Here is a 23,876-nt window from a genome sequence, read left to right on the forward strand (position 1 = left end):
AGTTGAGATGTGGATATCAGAAATCACAAGGCATTCCGTGACCAACCCTCTTTCAGGTATAGCCAGTCTCAGTCCTACTTGCGTGGGAAAGAAATATGGAGTATACCAGGCTGGGACGGTGTGCTCAAATGTTGTCGGACTTGTGCTTCGGTGAACGCCGCAACACTTATACCCACAATCGAGGAGCCTCAAGAGGCTCGAGAGACCCAAATTTTCATGATCCATCCGAGTCTCGACCACGAATAATGCGCAAGTGGCATGAAATTCCTCCTATGCGTTCGGTGAAAACCGCAGCGCGAGTTGATAGCCGACTATTCATCCACCCCGGCCTTCAGTGCCCGGCGTATCTGGCTTTCTATCATCTATAACAATCTCTGGACCTTCACAAGAGCGAAAGAACCGACAGCACAACCACCAACGTCTCAACCATGATTGCAACAACGCGCTACAATCTCACGGTACGTGGTCCGCCCTTTTAATGTGTCGTGAACGTGGTTGATTGACCCCGTCGTGCAGATTGTCCTGTTCGTGGCCTTGAGTGCCTTGACCTACGGATATGCCTTTTCTGTATTCTCCACCTCCATCGGCCAGGCAGGATTCTACAAGTATTTCGACCTCGACCTCGAAGGACCCGGGGCCGCCTATACCAATTCTATCCTCGGCGCCATCAATTCTCTCTTCTCGACCGGGGCGGCCTTTGGCGCTCTTTCCGTAGCATGGCTCCCCGACTGGATGGGCCGCAGGTTCACCATCGTCTTCGCGGCCGCGCTCTCGCTCGTCGGTGGCGCGCTTGTGACTGGCAGTGTGAACATTCCGATGTTGGTGGTTGTGCGATTCCTGCATGGTCTCGGGGTTGGCCAGTGCATCACCATCACTCCCATCTATCTGTCGGAAGTTGCGCCGCCGCAGCAGAGGGGCTTTCTCACGGGCCAGAATGCGGTGGCCTTGGTCTTTGGTTATCTTCTGTCTGCCTGGGTCGGGTACGGGACGTACTTTGCCAGCAATGAGATGTTTGCCTGGAGGTTCCCGCTGTCGTTGTCGTGCCTGTTCCCGTTGATCTTGCTCATCGGTTCTCCGTGGATCCCCGAATCGCCGCGATGGTTGATCTGGAAGGACCGCATGGAAGAGGCCTGGAAGATCACGGAGCAGCTGCATTTCGATCCAGACGACCCATCCCAGCGCCAGGCCAAAGAAGAATTCTATCAGATGCGCATGCAGATTCAGTACGATCGCGCCGCCGACCTGTCCCTGTCGTACATGTTCAAGAAACCCAGCCTGCGCCGACGCCTTCTCCTGGGTTGCGGAGTGCTTCTAGGTTCACAGTCGTGTGGTCCCCTGGTCATCAACAACTACGGCGTGGTGCTGTACCAAGGCCTGGGGATGACCGGGAGCATGCCTCTGCTCATGTATGCCCTTTACATCGTCGTCGGCCTGTTTTTCAACATCGTCTCGTCGCTGATCATGGACAAAGTCGGCCGACGGAAGCTATTCCTGGGTGGGTGGACCGGCACGACAGTCATGTTGAGTTGCGAGACGGCGCTCGTGGCGAGCTTCGCAGGCACGGACAACAAGGGTGGGAATGCTGCCGCCGTCTTCTTCCTCTTCGCCTTCGTCACCATGTACGGCTTGTGCATTGATGGGACTGCGTACGTGTACTGCGCTGAGGTCTTTCCCACCATGTATCGTGCCAAAGGCATGGCACTCGGACTGTTTGTGTATTACACCGCCTCGATCGCATATCTAACCCCTGCCGCCACGGCCATCGAGAATATCGGGTAAGGAACCCCCCCCCCCCCCCCCCCTCCCAGCATGTTGAGAGCGGAACACCAAGAACACTAACTGGGCGCACAGGTGGAAGTTCTACTTGGTTTTCATCTCTTGCTCTTTCGTCGCAGTGGTTCTCACGTACTTTTTCGTGCCCGAGGTAAGTTGCCATTCCGAAATCAGTTTTTGCGGGAAGCTGACGATGACCAGACCGCTGGCCTGTCGCTAGAGGAAGTCAACGAACTCTTTGGTGAAAAAGTCTTGGTGAACTTGACCCACGCCTCGGAAGAAGAGAGGAACGATATTGATAGAGCGATCGAAGAGAAGCAGGGGGTGATGACAGAAACCATCGAGAAAGCATAGTAGAGCCAACTACTGGATATGGGATCTATCGCTTCCAGTCGAGCTGGTCACACCCACCAGGATACGAGTCTCTTGAACATCGAGGCATCAATGCTCGATGCAGCAGAAACGAAGAGATTAGACTCTTGGAATTTGGAAACGCTCTCGAATGCTAAGCTGTGAGAGGGTGGTCATTGTTTCCACATCACAAAGGGCGTAGAAAGTTATACATACCAGAGGCTTTATCTCAACTGTAGACCTCCGCCCTCCGCCCTCCGCCAGCCGGCCCGTTACAGACAGTACAAGGTCATCTGATGATACGTGAGCAGAGTGCGGCTATGGAATCGGCAGCGAAACAGGATCTACAAAATCGTCTTGGTCTCCGGCGACGTAATCCTCCGGAGTCAACTGCGGGCGTATCCATCTCGGGACTAAATGGATCATGACAGAAAATGACAGCATATATCCCTCTTCGAGACGGTTACGCCGCCGCCAGAGTCTGTCGTGGGAGTGTACGCCGTCATTGTTGAAGCCGATTCCGACAGTGGACAACTCGTCTTCAATGGAAGAATCAGCCGACGCTACATACCCTCAGTCGTATGCGAGTGGTGTTGCCGGCGGGGAGAGCAAAAGATCGGCTTGCGTCAAGTGCTGTGAGCGTTCGACAGCGGTGTGTCGCCCTAACGTGTAGAATTAGCGTGGAGGGCAGGGAACGTCAGCCGCGTGGATATGGTGTAGGAGCTACAAGGTGTCTCCGGGAACGACGAGTGAGCGGGAGACTTAAGGTCAGCACCTTTTCCCAACATCCGCCTAATGGCGTGGATGGACAAGCTCCAGAAGTAGCCGGCGTTGACCAGTGTACTCTTGAAAATCGCGAGAAATGCGCTTTTCGGCATCGGGTCGGTGGTCACCCCGCCAGTCCTCGTGCATTTCCATAAGATCGGTTGGTCCAACGCTGCATCCTTGAATCGGAGAATCATTTCATCCTCGCCGGCCGGAATGGCCTGCTGACGTAGGTCGGCGAGAGTGTCGTACCCAAATATGGCACCATCGGCAATTGCCAACTGGAGCAGGAGACCTGCGTCGTTGTAGATAGAATAGCCTTGTGTGATCCTTGGCCACCGTCCCGGCGCTGGACCACATCACAATGTCAACACGTGAAGGAACAGCGTACGCGGAGAGAGTGCTCGAAGGACCTAAGGCACTTGAGTCACGTCCTCAGGATCGCGGTTGTTTTGCACGCGGGGCTGATCGACCTTGTATACTAGTCTCCAGTTCCGGTCGTCTTCTGTGCCATCGACACATTGCAGGATCAGCTCGACGTCCTTGGAAAGTTAGTTCCTGCCACACATGGTGCCGGCCCATGGTGGTCCGCGTAAAAGCACAAGGAGTTCGGCCTTCGTCAGTCATGAAGTAACAGTGGACGGAGCGAGGAGAGACAGCCGTTGGAGGCTGCAGGATTCGAAAGAGAAGATTGTAGCCTCGACGCTCAGACGCGAGAGGGAGTCCATTTTGTGTCCAGGGTCGGCGAGTCGACGAGACAGGAGGGAAGCAGCCGACCTCAGGTCTGGAAGTCAAGACCACTTCGTAGAGATCCAAAAAATGGAGCCCCCTTGACCGTCGCCAATCATGGAACTCATTTTGGGACAGGGCGTACCAGGCGGACTACAGTAGGCATCAGACCGTCGCCGCGAGGGTGCGTGAGGGCGTGAGTAGGAGGGTGAGAAGAAAGCGAGAAGAGGGTAAGTCGCGACCAGATGGTTTTAAATGCGACACCGTCTTGCGCGAGCGCGCCGACAGCTCGGAGCAGTTCGACCATTCCTTGTGCTGCGAAATTGCCAAGCCCTCGATGATTCGGCTGCGCGACTGAACCGAGTTTCACCCTATGTCTCCAACGCGTCTCCTATACTTTTTCTTCGCTACCTGACTTGCGATTATCACATATCCAGTCTTCGCAATCACTTTCTCCACTAGCTCAGTGTGCGATCGACTCTCACCATGGCAGATTATGACCGGCGACGACGGGGTGGTGGTGGTGGCGGAGGAGGTGGAGGAGGAGGCCACTTCAACAACAGAAAACGAAGATACAGAGGTGGTTGATCCTTCCTTGTGTCCGATGACCATTCCATTCTGATGATTTTCCAGAGGATGACTACGAAGATCGTCGTCCACAGCGCCGCCGCTACGACGAGCCACTTGCGGTGACTCTGCGCAAACAAGTGCTGTCCATCGCAGAAAGTGTAAGCCTCGTGTGCTACTGGATTGTTCACCTACAAGTGCTGACAAAACGGTAGCCTGTTCGAAAAGCAGAAGATGAAGCTGCAACGATCGCAAAGACTCTAGCGGCGAACTACTTTGATACCGATCTCACTTCGGGGTTCTTGGAGCTCGTGGTGCAGCTGTGAGGCTTGCTCCCACCATCTCTTCATCTGCGATCTATCTGACCATTGCAGGCCCATCGAACAACCCCTGAAGATTCCCTTTGTCGCGGCCGTCCTCCTTCTAGCCAATGTGCAGAAACCCGAGTTCACGTCTGAAGTCTTGGTCAAAGTCGGAGAGGCCTTGCAAAAACAACTGAATATTGGCGCATGGCGTGAAGTCAAGCTTTATCTGCGTCTTCTCGGTTGCCTTCAGGGCATGTTTGAGGGAGATGGCATTTTTCCATTGCTTGAAGAACTCTTCTCCCGTGCAGCCGACTTGCAAATGAAGTCTTCCGAAGACGTAAGCTTTTTGACGGTGCTGTCTCTGAACCCTGCACTAACCCAGCAAAACAGTCCTTGGGCCTCGAACTTGTCAAAGTTATCTTGATGACACTTCCATACGCCATGGCATCTTCGGCAACGGGTTTCGAGAATCACGCCAATGCTCTGCTGGAGAAAACAGACATCATTGCCTCAACTGCCCATCCTCTGGAGTCGCTGGTCGATCCATTCCCGAACCGCGAAGTCGGAGCGCCTGCTGGTTCCGAGAGTGCTCTTGCGCTTCTTCAAAGACACATGCAAGACGAGGCCAAGAATGCTTGGGAGTTGGCCTGTCTGCCTCGGCCGTGGAAAGGGCAGCGCTCGTCTGAAGAGGAGGATGCATTGGGTGGGGCGCAGAAACACCAGTTCCCGACCGTGACTGTTCCAGAGACTGTTCAAAATGGCCCTCGGCCACTTTTCCCGGAGATTTATTTCTCAGTCTATCGCGAACAAGATATTGAGACGGTCCCTCCTGTGTCTGATCCTGCGGCACTCCTGATTCGAGACGCTTTGTCCGACACAATCAACGTCCTCGACTTCAATCGAGCGGTGGCCGCCAAATTTCTGATCGATGTCGACTGTTACTTTGCGCCGGATACCTTTGTGAAAAGGGCCACGCCATTTGACAAGTTGCGGGAGGTCGCCGGGGACAAGGCAACCTGGAAACCAGAGGATGTTGTTGTGGACGCGGCATTTTCTCAGCTGCTGCAGTTGCCTGGCCCTGAGCATAAGTTGGTGTACTATCATTCGGTGCTCACTGAGGCATGTAAGCTCGCGCCCGCTGCTGTTGCACCAAGTCTGGGACGAGCAATCCGCTTTTTATACAGGAATGTGGACAAGATGGATCTGGAACTCTCTCAGCGCTTCCTGGACTGGTTTGCCCATCATCTCAGCAACTTCGGCTTCACGTGGAAATGGACTGAATGGTATGTTGCGACCCCTGCGTCTGCCTTGAATTTTCTAACTGTCCTAGGGTCGACGATGTCAATCTACCTGACGTACACCCAAGAAAGGCTTTTATTATGGACGCCTTGGACAAAGAGATCCGACTCAGCTTTTCGAAGCGCATCAAGGGGACCCTACCAGAACCTTATCAAGCCCTGATCTCGGAAGCCAAAGAAAAGGACGTGCCTGATTTCAAATACGACGATGAATCCACGCCCTTTGCTGCCGAAGGAAAGGAAGTTGCGCAGTTGATCCGACGCAAAGCCACCAGCGAGGAATTCGGTCCCATCCTGGAAAAAGTGGAAGAAGAAGCAGCAGCGTCAGGACTGTCCGACCCTTCTGTTGTATCAACCGATGTCTTTGTTACTTCGATGTGTTGGATTGGTTCCAAATCGTTGTCTCACGCTCTAGCTTGCATTGAACGGTGCAAAGAGCGTCTGTTGGCGATAAGTGCTACCAGTCCCGCCTGCAGGAAGCAAATCATCACCTCCGTCGTGGACTACTGGAAAGATCAACGTGGCATCGGAACTATTCTCGTTGACAAATTACTCAACTACCAAATCTTGACCCCTGAGAGTGTTATCGAGTGGGCGCTTATTGACCATGTCTCCCGCGGCACACTCCTCGCCACCACATGGTGTTACGAACTTGTCAGCAACACAACTCGCAAAGTAGCGGGGCGGGTTCGCAGCATCGTGGCCGCCGTTCGCTCGCCTGGTCTCTCGGACGAACAGAGGTCGGAACTCCAGCAAACATTGACTCGCGAACTCGAGACCATGAAGTCGCTTTTTGCCACGATCGAAGACGCGGTTGTGAGCATCAGGGACGGGAATCAAGACGAGATGATGGAGAGCTCTGATGCGTTACGTGCCGAAGACGAGGAATTGCTGAAGGCGTGGGGTGGGCGATGGGCCAGGGTATTCCATCGGAAATACGCGGTAGAAGAGAGTTGGGTCCGGGATGAATTAGCGAAGCCACTGCCAGTAGCGGAAGAGAAGCCCACTGAGGATGAGGTGATGAAGACGGACGAGACGGAGAATGGGGCGAATGGTGTGGCGGCGGTGGTAGGAGCTGGAGAGAATGGAGCAGCAGATGCCGCCGATGGAATTGAATAGATGTGGCACAGGGGTTTTGTCCGGGCGGGTGTTCAGGTCTTGGACATCCAGTGTGGGAAGCCCATGGGAGGAGGACGAAAGTGCCTCGAGCCGCATCCTGGTGAAGCAGGAAGGAAAGAAAGAAAAGACCGCCACCATCATTCATTCTTCTACATCCAAGATTCGGCCTCTGGAACTGTCACGACTGTCAAGGGGGAAAGGAAAACTGTACACCAACTAGCCTAACTACAGATGATTTTTGCACCTTTCTTGTATCACGTTGTTTTACCATGACAATGACAATGGCGATGGCGATGGCAATGCAGACAGACAAGACAAGACATACTGTTGCTATGTAGCTGCAGCGTAACAGCACATTATCTCTGTGTCTATGTCTATATCTATATCTGTATCTTTATCTTCATCTAGGTGTCTCCGACAGGGGCTCTTGACCATACGGCGCAACCATGTTCGGGTTCACACATGATTGTTGTAAGCCAGCGAGGCTGGCGAAACTCCGCCGAGGAAAGAGAGTGGCTGGTCGGTGGGATGGGTGCTGCCAGTGATCTCCAACCTAGAGATTGTCATTGTAATTGTGGACGGGACCGCAAGAGAGAGAGAGAGAGAGAGAGAGAGAGACAGCGTTCTATGTGTCTGCGTCTGGGTGGGTGGGTGATCTTGTACAGAAAAAGAATCAGGGCAGAGCAGCATCGACACGTCGAGAGCGGGAAAAGGAACAGTGGAACAAAGGACAAGGAAGAAAGAGAGAAAGAATACACGCGGTGTAAGGTATCTCACATCCTGTGTTCTTTTATTGCGTTGCCCCGCCGCTGTGCTCTGCTCCGCTCGGGTCTCGACATACTAGATACTGAGTCGAAATCCTCCAGACCATCATGGGGTGTGAATGTTCTTGTCGCCCTTGGCACTCTCGTGGTATATGAAGCGGAGGTGTGTCCCCTGCTCGCTGACGCGAAGACCCAGAAGCGAAGAAAACAGAAATCCAGACAGGAATGCTGTTCGAGTGGATTGTCTTTCGTTGCTGCATGCGCCAAACTCGATCTTTTTGGTCCCAAGTTGCATTCTTTCTCCAGGCAGCAGCTGAGTGCCACATAACCACGTCTCAGCCATGATAGCAGCCCTCATCTGCCAATGAGACAGTGTCGTCATTTGTGATGGCCATGACAGTATTCGAGCGGCGATCCTGTTGGTCTGAATATCGAAAATGGGCGAGGCGACACCATGGGAGTCTCTCCACCACGCAGCTGCTCATCGTGGAGTGCTGACCCTCAATAGCTTCCGAGCGCACTCCTCATCTTGTATCGACTTGTGTCCCCCACCCGACAAAACCAGTAATTTCCTCCCTCCAAAACGACGATTCCTCGCCTCTTGTCCTGATAGTACCACCTGTGTCCAGCGCATTGGGACAGAGACTAAGTCTTTCAGGATCATGCTTCTGGCTGAATTGCAAAACGCCCGAGCGTACACCTAACATTTGACTGAGCGCTGTGTGCCAATCAGTGCAGTCGCCCATACCTCCTGGGTACCATTGGGCTGCACAGGGACTTAAGAATTTCACTTTCCAATTGTGCAATTGCAGAAAAGTGCCTCTTCCGACGAACGCAAGCGACTTGTACAGCTAGGCAGAATGACAACTCTTGAGTGGGACTAGTCGCTGCCAGGTGAAAAGACACTAGGATCGCATTGACCGTAGTCCACCAATATTCTCTCGAATTATGGTTCAGTGCCGCTACGAGGAGAGCTGACCATTGGTATGCGAGAGGCGCGCGGAAGGTTGGAAGGTCCTGGAAAGGACCGAGATTCACAAGTCCGTAGTCGTAAAAGATGCTTTCTCAATATGGCGAGAAACCCAACCATGGTGATTTCCATAACCACTTGGTGAGGTTGATGAGGTTGGTGATAGCAACGCTGATAGCTCTTACGGCCCTTAAGTATATCACCGTGGTTACTTGCGGATACCGTATCCGGAAAACCCGCCCGGCGGCATGGGTGCTGAAGGTATCGTACCAGCTTGTGGACCCCCAAATCCTGGAGGAGGCGCAAAACCGGCGGGTAGTGTATTCGGCTGTGGAAAGCCTGCAGGTACCTGATTGAAGCCGGGCGGCATGAATCCCTGTGGACCGCCATATCCAGCCTGGCTCGGAGGTGGTCTCGCCGGAAGACCACTCGGTGGAGCTGTGAGCGGCGCGCTGGGAAGAGGTGGTGGCCTTGCTTGTGCTGGTGGCGGCACAGCTTGATAATTGCCATTTGGTGGTGCAAATCCCACGGGAGGAACGGGAGTTTGTGGCACGCCACCAAACACTGGGCCACCCATTGGGATTGTGGCAGGAGTGGGTTGGACACCATGAGCTTTTGCTTGAGCAGCGAGCATTCGTTCAGCTTGGTCACCGTGTCTCTCACCTTTGCCGTCCTTTTTGTAGGCGTATTGGACCGAGACTTCCTTGTTCATGAGGTATTGGCCGTTCATATTGGCAATGGCATCATCCGAAGATTCAAAGTTGGCAAAAGAGACGAATCCATATCCTTTCGATAAGTTGTTCTCATCGCGGGCAATCTGTTTGCATTAGCACAGTTCAAAGGACAGGCGAGAAGGGCTAGACATACCTTTGGTGCAGCTACCAATGTGCCAAACCGTCCAAATGTGTCGTAGAGCATTCTTTCATCAACCATTGGATCCAGATTACCAATAAACAACTCTGCACCCACTTCGACAGACTTCTGCTTATCGGCGCTGGCTTTGTTGACGCGGATGGGTTTGCCATAGAGCCTGACCTGGTTCATGACCCTTGCTGCGTATTCAGCGTCTTCTTCCGAGTTGAACTCGACGAATCCATAGCCCTGGTGTGATTGGGTGACCCGATCTTTTGGTAGATGGACGTTTACAATGCGGCCTGCTTGCAGAAACAGCTCCCAGACAAGAGCATCTGTAACACGCTCGTCGAGGTTACCGATGTAGATGGTAGAGTCCTTGTCTTGTTCCCAGTGTCTTGCGCTGGACATGGTGTTGAGAGGAATTGACGGTGCTCAGGGTACCTGTGTAGTGTTACAGTCTTCCTTGGTCGATTTGGAACAAGTAGGGAACCCAAAAAGTTCGAATGACTTGTGCACTTCTACTCGTATGTGATGGCGAAATTGTTGGCGACAGTGAAAGGCTGTTAAAAGAAGAGCGCGATACTATTTTAAGACTAGTGTGGTTTATCAACCCACGTGACTCCGTCGCTTTCATGAAATTGTTCCGCAGCTTCATCCTGCATGATTTTATTCGCATCAAAGCACCCCATATCTCGCTCAAAGACAACTTGATCCCCCCATCCGAACGTTTATTCTCGTAAATTTTGGCAATACCTCCGTATAGCTATCAAGATGATTCAGTTCTCTGAAGAGACCAAGGTCCGTTGACACTTGACGCAAAGAACAGAATATCATTTAACAATAACCTCAAAGGAGCGCATAGGGAAGATCCTTGACATCACCCGCGAAGTCGTACATTATGGATACCTCCCCCTGATATTGTATCTGGGTATGAGTCCTGGGATGCTTTCAATTGTATGGAGGGCTAACGGTGCCAGGATACACGCGAAGTGAACCCAAACCCGCATTGATCAGGTACAGTCCTCCCAGTTGACATCAACGTTACCTTATATTGATCGGTTTTAGCTTAATATCACCTTTCGCAAACTAAGAGTCCTCCGCGACGACTTTGTACAACAGATGAATGGCCACAGGTCCAACATGCAGAACCTCCAGAACAGTCTGTCGGTACAATGCGATGGATATACTCGACAGTACTTGGCGTCGCCCCAGTGAAAGAGACGGAAGCCCGGTCTACGATGAAGGATTTACTAAGGGGAGGATTCAAGAGATGGAACACGGGGGTCAATACTCGTCAAATGGCTACTCCTCCGGTGCGCAACCTTGTACAACAGTTCTTGTGGTGTCCTGAAGACACTCACATTTCCCGGCTCTACAACCATGGCGCATGTGGCAGGGTTGCTACTGAACGTTCAGGCCCAACCCTGAGATTGACACGGCGCATTCTCAGCAGACCTCTGGCAGCCTTCATTTGAATCTGTCGAAAAGGGTTCAGCCTTTGCCACACCTGTTACCAATTCTAGCTTCACTCCTGCAATCAATTTTGCCATGTCATACCCTCCGACTCGAAGCATTTGAACGAGTTTGTGCTGATTTTCTCCGACCTCTTCCGCCTATCTTCTCTGTTTTTGTTTCCCCTCAGACCTCGAGCAAACTGCTATACTTAAGCCTGATGACGATGACCATGGTCTGCCAAAGTTTGATCGCGCTGAGCTCCGCCCATATCGTGTTTGCTCGCCCATGTCAAACATTGGTCAGGATAGCATGGTATCGCCCACCCCTACCTCTGCCTGCAGTGTACCGACTAGCCCGCATATTCGGGAATGCCCGTCTCGTCCTGTAGACATGATGGTGTAATTTGTGCTCTCATCGCTTCAGCCCGATGATCTGCAATTGGTTCTTAGCCTAGCGTTCCCTTCCACATTTCCTCTTCAAGAATTACTTGATGAAGGGAATCGGAGGTAAGAGTATGAAGAGCTTGTGGTGATGTGGTCCAGTCACCGGAAGATGATTCCATAGCAAAGATATTCTGCATCCCTTTGTAGCTGCACAGACCCAGTCGCAATCTTGACGGAGGTGTCACCACGCACGCGGATACACAAGACCAACTGCTGCCTTACCTGCTTCGGACTTTTGACCCGACCTTTTGATGTATGAGGGCCGTGATCGAATCAAAGGCCGGTGAGATTGTTACCTACTTGTAGGTATGCAGTCGTTCTCACAGGCGCTGATGTGCGCGGCCTTGGTTTCTCTACAGGGTACAACGCCCGGGCTGCAAAACCCCAATGCTCCTGGGCTTCTCCGCTCTTTCGGTTCACCTAAGCACGGACCCAGGCTCTGGGCCAACTGCCAATCGTGTGAGTAAAGCTGCCTAGCGGCCTCCATTAGCGTCTGCTTCCAGGGAACCCGTGCTTCCCGCTTATTGCCTGCATGTCCCTGCCCGCTCTTTATTTGGCTTCTCCCCCGGGCACCTACTACTTACAACCACATCTGCCATCCGGAGTCTGGCGCCTGGGCCTGCATCATGGTTCTGTGATGTGGAGATACGAGGGCTTGAAGGGCCTTCCACTGTTGGCAGTTCGGTAGTCAGTGGTAGCCTAACTAACTCAGTCCAACCAAGCCATCAAACAAAAGCTCGCCCCCATTATTCTCCTGTTCGTCCTGCATCGGCCCCATTTCTCGTGTCTTGCTTGCTTCCTTCCGCTGCTGCTTGCTCCTCCTCCTCCCGTCTTTACTTTGCACAACCTCCACCAAACACACACTTTTCTCTCCTTTCCTCCTTCGCGCCTTACCATCGTCCCCCCCCTTCTTCCTCTTGGCTCCTTTTACTCTGCGCAGGGCTCTCTCTCCATCACTAAACTCTCTCCGCCGACCACATCGATATCTGGCACGCACCAGCGCTCCTTTACCGGATCAGCTGTGCCTTGGGCCGTCGCCCGGGGCTTCTGTGTGAGCTTATCCGCAATTTTTCTACCCTTACCACTAGCGCCTTTTCACGCTTCTTTCGCCGCCGAACAACAGGTACCTGCGCTCGTGGTAATCCCCCAACTCTCTTCTTCACTCGTCTCACCGATCATCGCTACAGCCAGCAATCATCGCTCATCTTGCGACAACTCTATAGCCATCAATATTTCATTGTGCGTCCAACATGTTTAACTCGACGACACACCGCGGCAACCCCAATTTGGGGCCTGCGCCTCCTGGCCAGCCCAACCACCGCTTGAACGAGATCCTGGACCAGCTACGAGCCGAATTCGATAATCAGTCTAGATCCTCTGAGCAGGTCGAGAGCCAGGTCGCGCAACAGATTCAAGAGATGGAGCTGATTCGCAACAAGGTCTATCAGCTGGAACAGAATCAGTTGAAGATGAAGCAAGACTACGAGGCTGAGATTCGTCTGTTGCGACATGAACTGGAGCTACGCGGAGGGTCCCAGGTGCAGTCGCACCTCGGTGGCCCTCCTCAGCATGCTGGTCCAGCACAAGCACCCCCAGCTCTAGGACACGGCCAGGGTGGGTTGTTTAGTGGAATCATGGCAAACCAAGGTCAAGGTGGTCCAGGGCTGGCTCCTCCACCAGAACAACCTCCTCCTCAGCAGCATCCTCTGCAACCACCTCCGCCATCCGCACAACCCCAGGGTCCGCCGCCACAACCACCTAACTCCTTTCCCGGCTATCAGCAGGGTCCTACGCTGAACGGTTATGGGCCGCAACCACAACCCCCTACCAATTCCCCGGGTCTTGGGAAGAATCGATCCATGGCTAACAGAGGTGGACCTGGACCCGGGCCTGCAACTCCTCAGCAACATCCAGGCCAACCACAGGCCATGCCGTATCAGAATGACCCAAGAGCTTCGCCTCAAATCCCCCGGCCTACTCCTCCAGGCACCGACATGCAGCTTGGACCGCGTCATCAGATGCCAGGCCAAGGCCAGTATCCTAATGTCGGCAACGTTCTCGCCGATTTGAACCCGGATGACCTGCCAGATCATCTCAAGCGGACCAGCGCCGATGGCGAATGGCATGCCGTCTTCAATCCAAATGTTCCTCGTGTGCTTGATATCACTCTCTTGCACAATCTTCAGCACACCTCCGTTGTCTGCTGTGTACGCTTCTCAAGCGATGGCAAGTACGTCGCCACAGGCTGCAATCGCAGTGCTCAAATCTTTGACGCAAGGGACGGCCAGAAGGTGTGCGAGTTGCTCGACGAAAACGTCCAGGACAAGGACGGTGACTTGTACATCCGATCTGTCTGCTTCTCCCCCGATGGCAAGCTGTTGGCGACAGGCGCCGAAGACAAGAGGATCCGTGTTTGGGACATCGCAAGCAAGCGCATCCGCACCACGTTCGATGGACATGAGCAAGACATCTATTCGCTGGACTTCTCACGAACTGGTCGGTTGATTGCTTCGGGCTCCGGCGACAAAACCGTTCGCTTGTGGGACATTGAGTCAAACCAACAGGTCATGGTGCTCTCGATCGAAGACGGGGTGACTACCGTAGCCATGTCCCCGGATGGACGTTTCGTCGCAGCCGGTTCCCTAGACAAGAGTGTCCGGGTTTGGGATTGCTCGAGTGGATATCTCATCGAGCGACTGGAAGGGCCACAGGGCCACAAGGACAGTGTATACTCGGTCGCGTTCTCCCCTAGTGGTCGGGAGCTGGTCAGCGGTAGCTTGGACAAGACGATTAAGATGTGGGAACTCACACCACAGCGAGGCCTCATTCCAGCTGCAGCCGCGAAGGACGGCAAATGTATTCGCACCTTTGAGGGGCACAAGGTGAGTTGTTTTCCCCCTTCCGGTTCCTGCCTCTGGTATTATGTCTGAGAAACTCTAACGGTGGTTCGTGCGCAGGACTATGTGCTCTCGGTTTGCCTCACTCCCGGCGGCGAATGGGTTATGTCTGGGTCCAAAGACCGTGGAGTCCAATTCTGGGACCCCAACACCGGTAATGCGCAGATGATGCTTCAAGGTCACAAGAACTCTGTGATATCCGTCGCCCCGTGTCCAACGGGCCATCTCTTCGCTACGGGATCAGGAGACATGAAGGCTCGAATCTGGCAGTATACCACATGGCGAGGGGCGCACCAAGGACTCTGAGTCTAGTGGAGAATGCGTGAATATTCTAGAAGCAAAATGGACGGCAGCAACCCGGCAGGAGACTAGGATTGGGACGGCTGACGGAGTTCGCAGTTACATGTGCATGTGTATGATTTGGCTTTTGGAGACTTTCGCCTTCCCATATCAGCTGCTTGCAGTGGTTATGAACAGATCGAAGAACTTGGAAGGGCATCCGGCAGTAACGGCAGAGGTATGAGGACTCGAGTTGCAGGAGCCCGGGCTCATCTGCATGAGGGGGCCTCATGGCTCTGGGGGAGTATTCTCTTTAGCTTGACGGTCACCGGGCTCTGGGAATGGCTGGACTTCTTATGGGCGTGGCGGGCTCGCATTAGTGGATGTTTGGGGGGGTGTGTCTGGTGGATGGTTTGTTTGAGGTCAATCAGGCGGATCAGGCGAGTCGGGAATGAGGTTGAAGCGACCGTCGCAGCCAATGTTCTTTTTTCTTTGGGCTATACTTTCGATGAAAAAAATTTGCTCAGTTTGCGTATTGCTCGGTTGTTTAGGTCGCAGGACGGGGAGATAGTGCAGGGAACAGACGTGGGTGGAAAGGAAGCATGGTGATTACCATCGCTGATGTCGACTTGGGCAGAGCGAAAGCCTCGTTGTCAGAGATTTCTCGATCCCTACCGTGATGCAGCTGAGCAATCCAATCAAAAATGCGAATACGTTGATAATCAGGAAAGAATTTTTTCGTCGGGGATGCACCACAAAGTCCGTACGGCCCTCGTCAAAGTCTGCAGTGGTGGTAGTGGTGGTGATGGTGGTTTAGCGATTAAGATAAGTGGTAGTGGTTGGTGGGCACTGGGCAGTCAAACCTGGGCATCCAAGTCCCCTGCGTTTCGCAAGCCCTGACGTAAGGTCCGGGGCGGGATCTACAGCACAAGTCGCAGTTACAGACATGTATTGTTCTTTTTCTTCTCTAGCTACCAGCTGGCAATAGCTCCTCCAAGAGCAGAATTGACTTTGTCGACAGTGTCGGCGGACCCAGTCCAACGAGGTACCAAGTACCACACCACGGCACCACATCATCCGAGACCCAAGTCCCAAGTCAAAGATACACAAGTGACTTGGTACTATACCCGTTGTCCTCAGTTCACTTTTTCACTTTCGGAGGCGGCCGAGCGCAGCCAGAGCGGGCGTACCCGTTTCCCCCTTTCCTCCTCCATCGTCAATCACTCCTTCATCCGTGCTAACTTGAATCTTCCTTACCCAGACAAGACGTATCAATCTCTCCTTTTGATCAATGGCCAGCGCCACGGACTCACAACCTCAAACCATTCGTTCGTTGCTCCAGCCGCCTGGTACCCCCGCTGTCCTCTCAAAACAAGAAGCCACCCTTGCTCAGTTGTTATCCATTCATGTGATCATCTTGCAGTCTCTCCCATAACAGGCTAACACTCATTGAACTAAATCGAGGATCGTATGTATCGGGTCAAGAGGGGGCGAGGTTTTCTTCACTGCAGCATTTGCGTAAAAACACCAGTTGTGTCTGGGCCACAGGGCAGTCAATCTGAGGGGAAGACCGCGTGGGATGTACCAGGCAACGGACCAACTACTACGAAGCCCTGGATCGCTTGCTCTTTCTCCTGATCATGTGCCTAAACCCACGAACCGGTTGGTGAGGTCCCTCGTCTATCACTCCAAGACTTCTCCTCAAACCCCAGTTTCAACTCTGAACGATATCCTGCAGCTGGAGAAAAAAATTTTCTCGCTCAGCCCAAGCTATCTTGGATGCATGCTCAGGCATGGAGAAAATCCCGATAGGAAATACTTCAGCTGCTGCAAGACACCACTCAGGCACTGGCCGCGCGCGAAAGGTCACTAACAGTAGCCGAATCTTGTGCCTGGCTCGTCCGTTTTCCCAAGTTGACCCAAGAAGAGATCTAAGCCTCACCGCACCCCCCTCAAGCGGAAGTCAAGGGCCGGGCTTGTCCTCCCAAAGATTCCATGGAAGACGCCGGGAGGAATGAACGCGCAGCATGCACGGCCTAGGATCAATCGACCACGCATCAAGCCTGGGCGCTCGCTTATTTCCAAGTTGGCGCCACGAGTCTCTAAAGCGTGGAGTCTCCTTTAACGGTATAGTGTGTGGAATCCTGTTCAAGCCACCAGCCAAAGGTTGCCCAAATCCCTCGTCCTGCTCCACCTAGCAGCTTTTTTCATCCGAGCTTTTTCATGCAGCTCAAAATGGTCTGCGACTTGACCAGCGCCGACTTGGGATTATGACGGATGAACTACTCAGACTTAGCGACCCGATACCCCCAAACTTTTCCTCCCCATGCCAGGATCCCTTCTTTGCTTCTTAGGTCCCTTGCAAGGGACCCCAAATCGAACGATCGCTGCAGGCTATCGGTCCTGGCCCTGCCCTGGCCGTCATGCTCATCCACCACCACCACCCCCCCGACCCACCTTAGGGTAACGACGACATCTCCTCAGACTCTGCATTGTGCGCCCCGGCCTGAGTAAGTTTGTTCCCTTGCAGCCCTAATCCCTCCCCTTATGCGTACCCATGCCTACCTCGCATATGCGTATCCCGAAATCATCTAGGGCGACTCTCACTGGCCTGAAGGCTTCCCTCTCCTTCTGGCAGCCACTGAGACGATGCTGGATCTCGAAAAATTTTTCACCTTTGTGTCATCTGGCTCGCCCCAAAGCGGTAAGCAGAGGCGCTGAATGGCCTTGTCGCACCCACGCTCGAGCTGGCGGAGGGGCAAGGCTGCACCCTTTCGATGCCTTAGCCTCGACGACACCAGATACGTGCGATGGGGAACGCAATCTCTTCCGTTTTCCGCAGAATCCCTGAAACCATCATGCTAGGGAGCTTGTCCTTTTTGGCACCGCCCACGCTGCTGACTGGTTGTCTGAGCATACAATGGAGTCGGGTCAAGCGAAGAGGTATAATACCCAGTTGGATCTCGTCACTCGGACTATACTGTCTACCCATCCATAGACCACGTTAGACTCGGCTTACATCTCCAAGCTCTAGGACTGTTCCTTGCTCAAAAAGCTGCTTTTCAGGGTCTTCATTGTCCGTTCATCCTGGCCGACCTCAGGACCGCTACCACCGTCTTCCAGCCAGTGGCCACTCGAACCCCCACACTTCGTTCCCCCGTATCTGCACTCTCTTGCTTGATCTACTGCCAATCCAGTCCTTGGGCCAGAATTCGAGTGCAATGTAGTCGTGTCGTTGGCTCTTGCTTGTTCAAAGTGTTACTCTATAGCCTCGATCCATTCCGAGCGTCGCGCCGGAGTCACGCATTCACGCTATCCAGAGTACCATTGATTGTTTTCTCGGACTCTTCCTGGCTTCCTCGGAAGTGAGCTCGCCTGGACAGAACATATCTGTTGGCGTGCTAACCCCCCTCGAGACGTTGACGACGACGACGACTCCTCCTTCGATGTTGAACATGGCCTTCAATCCTACCGCCGACCAGATCGAGTGGCATATGCATCAATTGAGACAATGGATGGTGCCCACGTCGGTGCCAGCTCCCTCCAAGCCACCAGCGACCGCACAGCCGCAAACATTTCCTCAGGAGTTCTACCTGCAGAACGTTCCTTCGCATGACATGTACGACTATGACTCTTTCAGCACTCCAGGCTCTGCGCCGCCGACCACCCTGGCTCGTGCTCAGACTTTCACCAGCTTCTCTGACTACGACTTCACTCCCATGGACTATTTCACCCCGGCTCAAGGCCCGACGACGCCAACGAGTTGGGCTGGAGAGGAGCGGGGCAACTTCGATGATGGCCGCTCCACCTACTCAGAGGCACCCTCGAGCTATCTGTCCTGCGATCTGTCAGAGCAGAACCGGCTTGAGTCCATCATCTCGTCGAGCCATACTACTCCTCCGATCGTTCCTCAATCTTTGGCTAGCTCTGCTCCAGACAATGCCTCCGAAGTCGACTCACTCATGAAGACACTGCTACCTCCCCAGATGCTTGTGCCAGCTAGCAGTGCCAGTGGCAAGCCTAAGAAACATCTGTGCCCATATCCCGATTGTTTCAAGTCCTTTTCTCAACCAACACACCTCAAGATTCACCTTCGTTCCCATACGGGGGAGAAGCCGTACACATGCTCTGTTCCGACGTGCAGACAAACGTTTTCGCAACTGGGCAACCTTCGAACTCACGAGCGACGACATGTTGGCCAACGACCGAACCGAAAAAGATCCTCATCCGATCCAGGGACCCGAACTCGGAAGTACGAATGTAAACTCGACGGCTGCAAAGGCTTGGACGGCAGCCATGGAGGCAAAGTCTTCACACAACTGGGAAACCTCAAAGCACACATGAACAAGTTCCACAAAGAGACATTGGCAAAGCTCTCTGAACAGTTTGCGCACAACGAGATGGACCCAGAACATGCTGAGCTCCGTTCCTATTTTCAGGATCTCTACAAGCATAGCAACAAGGGTATCAAAGGAAGAGGCAAAGGTCGGAAAGTCGAGGTGATTATGAAGCCTGAACAGCCTTGAAGTTATCGGTTCTCTGTCAACAAGCCCTGGGTAAATGGGCTCCCAGTCAAAATCAGCGCGAATATCTTGCTGCGTGTCCGCCAGCCAGAACCGGCGGTCGAACCGCCTTCCGCAATCAATCACAAACGTCGAACGACTCGAAAGGTCATAAATTGACCTAAACGGATGATTTCTCCACCAGTCACTACCGACGAGGGAGCCAAACCCTACAATCCGACGAATCCGTGGGGTTCGCAGCTCGAGCAAGACCTTCTTTGTTCGACATTGATGGCTTTTTTTTTTGGCCCATCGACCATTCAACCAGTCTTTTCCGCGTGTTACTTTATCTTTTTCCTTACCAAGGGGGAATTTTTCTGGAGGATGCTACGCAACGAAAATTGTAAGAGTATCGGGGCGTGCTAGGGGAGGAAAGGGAGGGCCGGAAAGCGATGGGGGGGTGGTCATTTCACACAGAAAAGGTGACGGTAGGATGTATTCATATATCGTCTGCTGTCTGTCCTGATTTGAAGCTTCTGAAGCTTTTTACTTTGTTTACTTTGCTTTTACTATATCCATAGCATGCCTCGCGCACGTTTGAAATCGCCATGTTAAGGGGAGGAAAGGCCTGTCATTACCGAGATACACCATCTACCAGATATGATTACGACTCCAATGAACGATGATATGACGAATGGGAACAGACCTTGTTAGGAACGGAAACGCTGATACCAAGAGAACTCGGTGTATTGTCTTTCATTTGCGGCTGTCCTCAGTTTCCAATTCTTGCTATGCACAATCTCCCGCTTCGGTGCGAGGTTCAGAGACTTTCTTTCTTTCTTCTCGGGTTTGGGGGAAGTGCCAAACAAAGCGAGGCTGACTTTCCAGGCGATCATACACGGGTATTGATTGGGGAGGGCTTTTACCTTCGGTGCGACGCCACGGCCGTCGTCGATCTCTGGATTTGGGCTACTGTTTCATGAGAAGCGGGCCAGGTTTGCATGACATGGCTGCGGTCGTGGTGGTCCTGGACAGGTCGTTCGCTGCTACTCGTCCCCTTTTCGACACTGGGCTCGCCTTACAGGTAAAAGACCATCGAGAAGGCGAGATTGGACTCTGGACTTGTGGGCCACGGAGGGCGGTAAAAGCTGCTAGAGGCTGAAGAGAGGAAGGGTGGGAGGGAGAGCGGCCCGAAGACGCTGCAAGACGAGACGAAACGAGACGAGACGAGGCGCACAGGCAGACGGGATTGTCTGAATCCGCTCATCTTTCGCACGGGCAGGGACAGGGACAGGGCAATGGCGAGGAAGGAAACTAACGGCCCGACCAGTCTTCGCCTCTCTCCCACTCTCCTCTCTCGCTCTCGGTCTCACAGTCAGTCAGTCTTGTCCATTGTTCTTCGCCTCCACAGAACAAGGCCGAGGGAGTGACAGACTAGGCCAGAATGACAATCCGGTCCCCACAGTCCTGGTCGACTCCAGCATTACAGGCACAGGCGACTGCCGTTAGATGCATGCGTGCATCATCGCCCGGTGGAGATCTATGCTGGGCGTCCCGAAAGTGGCAAAAGGGGGGAGGGGAGGGGGGTTGGACTGAAGTTGCTTTTTTGCGCGAGGGAAAGAAAAATGATCGGAAACTGCCTCTGCCAGTGTGGGCAGGTCATATGCAGATGCAGGGGCCGTTGTTATTATCGCTGTCGCCGCCACCGCCGCCGTTTGTCACCGTTGGGGTGTGCGCGTGACTCGACGAGACTATATGCTTGCTGATCGGGACTTGCAGTCCTATCGTTGCCTGAATACCTCTCCAGGATTCGCGTCAGGGGAAGTCAACTGCGGCCAAGTCCTTTGCTTTGCGCAGCGCCTGTCCAGGGACGATACGGTGTGGACACATATCTATTTTAACCCGACGCGGTATTCCACCCAGGCCTATTACCTCTTACCTCTTACCATCTACCTCGAACCTTTTCGCACACGCCTAAAACAGACAATGACGACTTGACCCATTCATAGCCATGGTCATGGCCGGGCCCGATATCCGGGAGGCGAGACTGACTTTGTTTCTTTCTTTCTTCCTCATTTCTTTTTTCCCAAGGAAGTCCTTTTCTACCATGTATGTATTTACCGGGACCTACGCCAGTGGGGATAGGGAGCCAAGGCCGGGATCTGGACTTGGGGATTTTTGGGTTCGGGGGTCGTATTACATATTAATACATATGTATTCGCGACGAGGCTGACTTTTGACTTGTGACTTTTTGGCACTGACGTTGGACAGCTTCTGCCCAGTAAGTTTGTGGGACAGTGTACATGAGTCTGATAACCCCTTACAACGCCGTATGTATCAATACCTGTGTCTATAGCTGTATCTATATCCGTATTTTTGTGTCTACGTCTATGTCCATGTCTACATCCCATATCCCATATTTCAAGGCCGGGCTGCTTGACAGCTTGAAAGCTTGTAAGCTTGACGGGGCAACACTGGGTATAAAACGGCGGTTGAATATCCATGGACAGTTCTAGAGTAAGGAGAATACACCTCAAGGAAGTGGAAAAGGTCAATGCCGTTTGTCTGTACTCCTACGGAGCATACTCCCACTTCTACTTTGTACCTTTGTATACACCAGGTCTATATGTGTCACACCGCCACCCCGGGATGGATTGGGCGTTTTCGATTTGATTGACGTCGCACAGTAAGCGATAGGGCTGACCCTTAACGAGCGAGGTCAGGCAGGCAGGCCGGCAGGCAGGCAGACACACGGATAAAGGCAATCCAGATCCGAGTCAAAGACAAGGACAAGGACAAGGATAGAAGAGCATGCGGTGAGGCGCTTTGGGTATAGGAATGGGACTTTTGACGCATAGTCCGGATTTTGTATGTTTTTTTTTATTGTTCGTTCGGTCGATCCGGCTGCTGTGGTAGAAATGTAGGGCAAGGGCAGGGGCAAGGGCTGGAGGGGGGAGAGGAAGCCAATACAGTCAGTCCTCAAGAGGACTCGGGAGTCATGGACGATGAAGATCCCCAGATGACCCATTTCCCCATTCGTGAAAAGAAACCTAGGTACTTGTTTGAGCTGAATCCTCGCTGGAGGACAAAAACCGGAATGTGTCAAAAAAAAAAAAAAGTAGGTTCGGTAACCGGTCAATGAATGCATATTTTCCCTTGCATGGGCTGCTGTTGTGTCACCCCCGTTACCCGTTAAACCCCGCGTGTTGCGTGGTGGTACAGCAGCAACATGCGAGGATGAGGACGACGCCGAGGTCCAGACCGCTGATATGGAGAGGACGGTGGCCTCGGTTCTCCAGAACAAGACATAAAATTGAGAGCGATGGAGAATAGGATAGAGGCGGAAAAACCTCAGCAAGGCACCAACCGTAGTAAAACACTGCCCATAGCATCGGATTGAAAGTTTGGATTGCCTGAAGCCTTTGTGACCTTGTCCTACCGTCCTCTCCTCTCCTCTCCTCTTCTCTAAAGTCATTCTCTCTTTCCTGAGCATCCTGATTCCGTGACAAGATTGTAAACTGGACCAAACAACCCCAACAAAGGACTTCGCCGTGAGAAGACCGGGCAAGGCTGCCATGTCGGCGGTGAAGTGGACCAAGGCAACCGAGCTAGGTCGGAATATACCTACAGTATACCACACGCTGCTTGGGGCCGCGGAGTAGCGCTGACGATCGTTTCCTGATTACTGATGAAAATGAATCACTGCATTTGAAGCCTGCATCCATCGGTCGACTTTAAAGTGGCGGCGGCGGCGGCAGCAGCAGCAGCAGCAGTGATACTCGATTTCGCCGGTTCACTTCAACCTTGCTCTTGTACAAGCTTGGACTGCGTGGCTCCTTTTTGGGGAGGCAGAGGATGGACTCTGTAAATGAGGTGCTGATCATAGACAGACCACTTCTGCATGTCAGAGAGAGGAGTGGTGACATCCATCTCCCAGCCAGCAGAGCACTTAGATGGTGGAATCCCCCGACACCAAGAGAGAGATGCGCAGTCCACGCTAGATCCCGTTACGGCACGTACCTGGGGCTCCGTCATGCATGTACGTATGTATGTAACCTTGCGGTGGTGTCCCTGACTTGGTGGATTAGCGCGAGTTTCCACGAAATGCCTCCTCCCCTCCTCTTCTTCAGTTTTAGTCTCCCCCCCCCCCCCTCAAAAGAGGATTGTGCATTCTGATGTCCCCGGGGACGGGATATGACCGCCACGCGCTCCCCCCCTGGGTCACCTTCCCCAAATTGCCCAGAGAAGAGAACCATGGAACAAACACACCCAATATTGCGTCAAAACTAGCACTAGCCGGGGGGTGGGACAGCACTCTAAAACGGATGAAACGACAGATTGTATAATTCTAGCCATCAAGGAGGTGGCAACGAAGCGGCACACAAGAAGGCTAAAAGACCACGAGGTACGAAGCATGAGACATGAGACATGGATGAGGTTGACTGATTGATGCCTCATCGAAGATTGCACGTCAGTGGCATGCGAGAGAGGCGTCTATGGTCTGAGAGATCAGGCGATGACGAGCGGCATGGCATGTACCCAACTGAAACTGTGATTGGTAAGGGAACGAGGAACGAACAAGAACTCCGTCGCAAGATGGATTCTAGAAACCGCGCAGGTAGTGTTCCCTAGCACGAGTACCATTCCCCATCACGGGATTCCGAAAGGTAAGAACGGGAAGACACCCCCTCCACCTCCTCGTTCGATCGGGGTGGAGACTGACATCCTAGACGTGGGATGGTCCCAGTTCGTTGCAAGCATGGAGTGTGTGAGGAGGAAACAGAAACGAGCGGATTCTTTGTCG

General features: G+C 53.1%; 6 protein-coding genes across 6 annotated transcripts; 4 read left to right on the plus strand and 2 right to left on the minus strand.

Moving 5' to 3' along the window:
- Nucleotides 1-428: 428 nt before the first annotated feature.
- Z517_10486 (uncharacterized protein) lies at nucleotides 429-2,127 on the plus strand (the record flags this gene model as incomplete). The annotated part of the gene is made up of 4 exons (XM_013424097.1): nucleotides 429-458; nucleotides 517-1,775; nucleotides 1,852-1,924; nucleotides 1,975-2,127. 4 exons carry the CDS (start codon nucleotides 429-431, stop codon nucleotides 2,125-2,127), a joined length of 1,515 nt encoding a protein of 504 aa, XP_013279551.1.
- Nucleotides 2,128-2,697: 570 nt separating this feature from the next.
- Z517_10487 (uncharacterized protein) lies at nucleotides 2,698-3,925 on the minus strand (the record flags this gene model as incomplete). The annotated part of the gene is made up of 5 exons (XM_013424098.1): nucleotides 2,698-2,786; nucleotides 2,900-3,184; nucleotides 3,281-3,302; nucleotides 3,372-3,431; nucleotides 3,764-3,925. 5 exons carry the CDS (start codon nucleotides 3,923-3,925, stop codon nucleotides 2,698-2,700), a joined length of 618 nt encoding a protein of 205 aa, XP_013279552.1.
- A 179-nt stretch (nucleotides 3,926-4,104) lies between these two features.
- Nucleotides 4,105-6,907, plus strand: Z517_10488 (uncharacterized protein; the record flags this gene model as incomplete). Its single annotated transcript, XM_013424099.1, has 6 exons — nucleotides 4,105-4,198; nucleotides 4,252-4,346; nucleotides 4,401-4,507; nucleotides 4,560-4,827; nucleotides 4,881-5,773; nucleotides 5,821-6,907. The coding sequence occupies 6 exons, from the start codon at nucleotides 4,105-4,107 to the stop codon at nucleotides 6,905-6,907; spliced, it is 2,544 nt and encodes an 847-aa protein (XP_013279553.1).
- A 1,942-nt stretch (nucleotides 6,908-8,849) lies between these two features.
- Z517_10489 (uncharacterized protein) lies at nucleotides 8,850-9,904 on the minus strand (the record flags this gene model as incomplete). Its single annotated transcript, XM_013424100.1, has 2 exons — nucleotides 8,850-9,458; nucleotides 9,509-9,904. 2 exons carry the CDS (start codon nucleotides 9,902-9,904, stop codon nucleotides 8,850-8,852), a joined length of 1,005 nt encoding a protein of 334 aa, XP_013279554.1.
- A 2,740-nt stretch (nucleotides 9,905-12,644) lies between these two features.
- Nucleotides 12,645-14,597, plus strand: Z517_10490 (uncharacterized protein; the record flags this gene model as incomplete). Its single annotated transcript, XM_013424101.1, has 2 exons — nucleotides 12,645-14,276; nucleotides 14,352-14,597. The coding sequence occupies 2 exons, from the start codon at nucleotides 12,645-12,647 to the stop codon at nucleotides 14,595-14,597; spliced, it is 1,878 nt and encodes a 625-aa protein (XP_013279555.1).
- Nucleotides 14,598-18,025: 3,428 nt separating this feature from the next.
- On the plus strand, nucleotides 18,026-19,096 carry Z517_10491 (uncharacterized protein; the record flags this gene model as incomplete). Its single annotated transcript, XM_013424102.1, has 1 exon — nucleotides 18,026-19,096. The coding sequence occupies one exon, from the start codon at nucleotides 18,026-18,028 to the stop codon at nucleotides 19,094-19,096; it is 1,071 nt and encodes a 356-aa protein (XP_013279556.1).
- Nucleotides 19,097-23,876: the final 4,780 nt, after the last annotated feature.

Source organism: Fonsecaea pedrosoi (genome assembly GCF_000835455.1).
Source record: "Fonsecaea pedrosoi CBS 271.37 unplaced genomic scaffold supercont1.7, whole genome shotgun sequence".
NCBI classification, from domain to species: Eukaryota; Fungi; Ascomycota; class Eurotiomycetes; order Chaetothyriales; family Herpotrichiellaceae; genus Fonsecaea; species Fonsecaea pedrosoi.